At 48.1% G+C, this 6,000-nt stretch overlaps 1 protein-coding gene across 1 annotated transcript in view; it reads right to left on the minus strand.

Moving 5' to 3' along the window:
• The window catches only part of GPR50 (G protein-coupled receptor 50), a 70,086-nt gene extending 64,500 nt beyond the window's left edge, over positions 1 to 5,586 (minus strand). Inside the window, exon 1 of the mRNA XM_073358717.1 lies at positions 5,412 to 5,586. Coding sequence (XP_073214818.1) covers positions 5,412 to 5,586 — 175 coding nt within the window. The remainder of the gene's footprint in view (positions 1 to 5,411) is intronic.
• Positions 5,587 to 6,000: the final 414 nt, after the last annotated feature.

Below are 6,000 nucleotides of genomic sequence, written 5' to 3' on the forward strand. Positions count from 1 at the left end.
ACTCTTTTCATTAAACCCCAACTTTGAACATAAATGAATATATTTGTGGGAGGATCAGAGACCTGATCTTCCAGCCCCTCGTTAGGGCCAGATCCTACAAATTCCTACATAAGTAGGGCTTATTCATATAAGTCTTTGCAGCATCAGGTTCTCAGTCCTTGCCAGGAACAACAGCTATTTAAATTGATGGGGAGGTTGTAAGGCTAAGGACTGAGTTAGAACTGAAGGACTGGGCCCCTGGTAACAAAGAAAATTGCTTATTGGCAATAAAATAGGAAAATATGCTCAGAAACTAAGATGAGGTGAATCTTGAATTAATATAAAGATACTGGCAGGGCAACAGTTAACAGGCTAACCACGTTTTTGAGAACGCCTGGGGGATAAAGCAAGAATAGAAGATCCACAGTGCCTACCAGAAACTCACACCTTGTCACTAGATAGCCAGAACTGTTTACAAAACGCACAGTGCACTTTTCGGCCCTCTTGCCACGTCGCAGTACTAAAGTGACGTGTTATTATATTTCTTCCTGCTTCTCGTTGCTAATAAAAACAATGGTTCGGCTATTTACAGTCTTGGGCCCAATCCTGCATTCTCATACATGAAAAGCTCCTCGGGATGCCAGTGGAAGGTTTGGGTTTTCAAGGAACCCAGGACTAGGCTCTATGCCCTATTATTTTTTAGCGTGTTCAAGAAAGCTGGAGATGGGTACTACTGGAGCTTCAGCCTGAAGAACATGCTCCTTTAGCAAAAGTTTTCATCCACATTCAGCTCAAATGTTATCAAGCCAACGGAATGTGCAAGAGAGAATTTTTAATACACACCTGCCGGAGGCTGGTGGAACCATTTGTCACTATTTTGTAGTTGTCACAGTCTAAATATATTCAGTTCATAATGATTAGAGGTCTCTGTTAGGGCTACAGTGGGACTATCACCATGGAAATGACCACACTGCACCTGAAGGGGGTGGGGACGCTGACTTTGTCTGGGCTTGCTGGAGGAAGGTAGCAGTGCTTTGGGTGGGGGGAGGGAAGGAGGTCAGAAACTGCTGCAGAAAAGTGGGGTGAGGGTGGTGCTAACTCATCCCCTGGGAATGTAAGTGCAGAAGGCCTTAAAAGGGGCAAGCCCAGGCATTAGACACCCTTTCTCCATGCAGTGGGCAAAGCAGCACCCACCGACCCTCCCTCCCCTTAAGATGGCGACTAGCAGGTTTGCTTAGGACCTGCCATGGGTATCGCGCTAGTCGCTCCTTTCTAGTGGGGGCTGGGGAGTAATTTTTCCCTCACCACCAGATTGATCTAGGCAGAGTGGGGTTTTTTCACCTTCCCTACGAGTTTTCCAGGAGTTCTTATTACAGTGAGAAGGAAAGGGGGTAGGCTATGTCGCAACTTATTTTGTAAGTGTGGGGCGGATGTCCAGTGCAGGTACTCCATAGAGAAAGCATCCAGTGAGCGGACAAATGGCTTGGAAAAGGACATAAAAAGGAGGTGCTGGTTAAAGGAATGGAACCAGGTAGGGTGGTTCGGGGTCCAACGATTGGCACAGCAGGGAGCCAAGCCCCTTTTCTTATAGCCCACCTTAACCCTTCTACAAGGCAGGGTGGATAATAAGGTGGTTGTGGGTTGGCTGAGGGACGTGGATGGAAAATGAAGGGGAGCTGGCAGAAGCCACCAGGTAATCATTGAATGAACACGGAGTTACTTGCACTGTACACTTTTCTCTGCCGGGTACTCCCAGACGTCTAATAATAAAGTTGCGGCCTGATTAAACCCATGTGAAGTATCTCCTGTCCTTCTTTTGATATAGCCAGACAAAGTAGGGGCCAGGTTCTCCACTTACTCACACTGTTTATACCTGTTTGACTTCAAAGTTGCTCCAGATTTATGCCATTCATTGCAAATGGGATGAAGATCAGACCCACTCACTCCAATGGCAATAGTACTCATGAGGGAGTGCAGAACTTGTCCCCTGCAATCAGTTGCTGCTCCAAAGTTACATCTGTTGATTCTATACTAGCCATGTTCTGATTTCAGTTTATAAAACAATTTAATAAAAACTTAATACGGTTAATGAAGAGGGTCATTTTCATGGGATTTATTAACAGTAGATCCCTCTGTCTTATTTTTAAAGCAGTGAGCTCCTGAGAATCATTAAGGTTTGGAAATATTCCCCATTATCACTTAATGAAAAAACCTCTATGTGTTCATATTTAGATTCTGTTTTACCTCGATTTTCCTAGAAAGGGCCTCTTAAAATCTGAAATGCAATCAAGTGATTGAATTTCACACCTCTATCATTCTACTCAGAACATACAAGTTACTGATTATCAAGTTTTTATAAAAAGCATTCTCTATTGTCCCTTCCCATGAACACGGATCAGATTTGGAAACCAAACTTAAGTCAACTGAATACTTAAACTCACATAAGCCTGGTGCAATGTTTTCATATAGAGTGGATGTCTGGGCCAGATTTTGTTTGCCATTAAACCATTTTAATTCCAGAGTAACTTCACTGATCTCTATTGAGTTACTCCAGATTTACACAGAGATCATGGAGGTAAAAAGTGTCCCCACGTTATGAATGACTTTCTTGAACACATTGCAAGTAGTGGCGACTTGATATCTAAAATATTTTACTAGCTGCAGAGCTAGAGGTTGTTTCGCTCCCTCTACAGAAACAGACACAATGGTGCATTTTTAAGAGCCAACGCAAGGAATACACAGAGTTACTGCAGAACCATTTATAGCCAGCTCTTTTCACCAAACTAATGGACCCCAGGAACAATAAATGCCACACTTAGACATTACTGATACTGGTGTTGATTTTGCTAGTTTTCTTGCCATTTAAAAAAACATGAAAAGTGGTTTCAGTCATGGAGATTGAACGCAGATGTGTGTCAAGGAAGTAGGGTTTTAAAACCACCAATACGGCGTTCAAAGTATACAGTGACAAGCAACTGGAAAAATCTTTACTCCCCATTTATTTGGTTATTACCAACTGCAGTGAAGATCAAGTATGCTAACTACATGTACAGCAGGGTCCTACCAGCAAGTGTTTACAATTGCCATGGGACTTCTCTCTTTTTCATGATCCCTCTTTTTTTGCACCCCAGCCTCCCAGATCGCATGTGTTCATGCTCATATTGAGAGCAATCTTGCAGTTCTCTCTCAGGCAAGACTCCTGTCATAAATATAAATGGAAGGGTAAACACCTTTAAAGTCCCTCCTGGCCAGAGGAAAAACCCTTTCACCTGTAAAGGGTTAAGAAGCTAGGATAACCTCACTGGCACCTGACCAAAATGACCAATGAGGAGACAAGATACTTTAAAATCTGGAGGGGGGGAACAAAGGGTCTGTCTGTCTGTGTGATGCTTTTGCCAGGAACAGAACAGGAATGGAGTCTTAGAACTTAGAAAGTAATCTAGCTAGATATGCGTTAGATTCTGTTTTGTTTAAATGGCTAATAAAATAAGTTGTGCTGAATGGAATGTATATTCCTGTTTTTGTGTCTTTTTGTAACTTAAGGTTTAGCCTAGAGGGATTCTCTATGTTTTGAATCTGATTACCCTGTAAGGTATTTACCATCCTGATTTTACAGAGGTGATTCTTTTACTTTTTCTTCAATTAAAATTCTTCTTTTAAGAACCTGATTGCTTTTTTCATTGTTCTTAAGATCCAAGGGTTTGGGTCTGTGTTCACCGATGCAAACTGGTGAGGATTTTTATCAAGCCTTCCCCAGGAAAGGGGGTGCAGGGTTTGGGGAGGATTTGTGGGGGAAAGACATTTCCAAGCAGGCTCTTTCCCTGTTATATATTTGTTAGACGCTTGGTGGTGGCAGCAATAAAGTCCAGGGGCAAAAAAGGTAAAATAGTTTGTACCTTGGGGAAGTTTTAACCTAAGCTAGTAAAAATAAGCTTTAGGGGGTTTTTCATGCAGGTCCCCACATCTGTACCCTAGAGTTCAGAGTGGGGAAGGAACCTTGACAACTCCCATTCAAGTTAATGAGAGTTTTATCAAAATTATGGCTGCAGGACTGGGTCCTTTGTTTGCAGCTATCCCTGGGAGACAGAAAGGAAAAAAGTTCCGAGCCGTCTGAAGACAAAATGCAACATGAGAAAGAAAAGCAAGTTTGTAACTCAGGTGCAGCACAGTCTAATGGAAATGGCACAGAGCAGAGAGTCAGGACTCCTGAGTTTTATTTCCTCCACTGTCACAAACTAGCTGTGTTACCTTGATCCCCATCTCCTTTTCATCAGCTAAGAAGCCTGGGATAGTCACAGGCACATTCTTTGCAAGGCATTTTAAAGAGTACCGGTGAAAAATGCTACAAGTGACAAGTATTTAATATTTTAATCACACAAAGTGAGGGCCCAATCCTGCTTCTTTTCCTCCAGCTGACTTCACTAGAAGCAGGATCAGGTCATCATGTTAAATAGACACTTTGAGCTTTGCACATAGGAAGTCAGGGAAAGTGATACATTGAGCTATGCCAACTTGGAAAAAGCCCTGAAAGTTTGATGTGATTGTATCTTAGTGAAATAATGTGGTGCTCAGTGACTTGAAGAGATTGCAGATGCAGAGTATTAATTAGAATAAAAGATTTGGACTAGTTTCGCTCCCCAATTAAAACCATAATCCCAAGGAAGAAATTGATTATACCCTTCATTGTCAAATTTTAGTTCTGCAGTTCCTCTAATTGCAGATAATCACCCTGCAGCTGGATTACAATAGGGCACAATTGCTGCTTTGTTTCGCTTTCCATTTTATTTTTAAATCCTAAATGCCCCTCGCATTTAGGATCCCAGAGGAATCCCGGAGCTGGTTGAGGGCTCGGTAGCGGTAACAGCTGGGAGCAATCAGCCCCAAAAATATAGCCACAGTGAAGGCAAAGGGGAAAGAACCTGCAGCGCGAAGGGGCCGGTCCTGCTCCGGTGGGGGAGTCAGTACCCAAACTCCCATCCGCTGCAAAGCGGAGCAGCCTCGGGCTTGGGGTGAGACGATTTCTCTTGCCCTTGGGATTCTCCTGCTGCCTCGGGGACGCAGGGTGGATCTGAAACACGGGCAGCTCCCTGCGGCCAAGCGCCCCCCTGGCTGAGTCCCGGCTCCGTCCGTGCAGGGGCGCAGAGCACACCCCTGGGCTCGGCGCTGCGGAAGAGTTCGCAAAGTTCCAGTGCGCGTCCCCCGGGCTCCCCGCAGCTCCAGACTGGGAGCCGCCAGGCCCCCCGGCAGATGGCCCAGGGGTTCCGGGAGTTTGCTCCCCACACGTAGCCGGGGGAGAGGGGTCCGAGTGCCTCCTCCTGAGGCCCCGGGACTGGAGGGGCAGCCCCGCGCGGAGGTCGGAGCAGCCCCAGTCCCAGGCTGGCCCGGCACCTGAAGGCGCAGCGCCGTGCGCCCCAGCGCCCCGCGGAACTCACCGGCGTTGCGGAGCTTCTTGTTCCTCAGCACGGACAGGATCACCAGCGCGTTGCCCACGAGGTCCCCGACGATGGTGAAGATGATCACCGCGGCCAAGGCGGTGGTGGCCCCGGCGGACGGGCGAGCCCCCGGGCTGCAGTCCCGGCAGCTCCCGTTCCCGTCCGGCAGCTCCATGCGCAGCGCTCCCAGGGGTGCCCCTCCAGCCCCCAAACTCAGGCTCCTCCCCGGGGAGCAGCGCCGCCTCTGACACCGCTCTTCATGCTGCCGGATCCTCTCTGGCTGCCAGTCCCACCCCATCAGCCAGGAGCCATCACTCCCCCCCCCCCCCCCCGGCCCGTTCCCTCCCCTGCCAGCTCCCGCTCCGGACAGAGACGCTGGCGGCAGAGCGCTCAGCCAAATAAGAGGTCCCCCCACCTCTCCAGGGCGCCCCCCGCCTCGCCTCGCCTCGGGCACCTGCCCCCCTCCGGCCCCACGCCGCCCGGGGCGCTCGCACACACCCACCTTCGTCAAGCCAAGCCCGGCCTGTCTCCTGCGCGGCCCCGCCACTCGGGGACCCCCCCGCCCCCTGCGCGGTGTCCGCCCCCCTCG

The sequence above is a fragment of the Lepidochelys kempii genome, chromosome 9 (genome assembly GCF_965140265.1).
Source record: "Lepidochelys kempii isolate rLepKem1 chromosome 9, rLepKem1.hap2, whole genome shotgun sequence".
In the NCBI taxonomy this organism is placed as follows: domain Eukaryota; kingdom Metazoa; phylum Chordata; order Testudines; family Cheloniidae; genus Lepidochelys; species Lepidochelys kempii.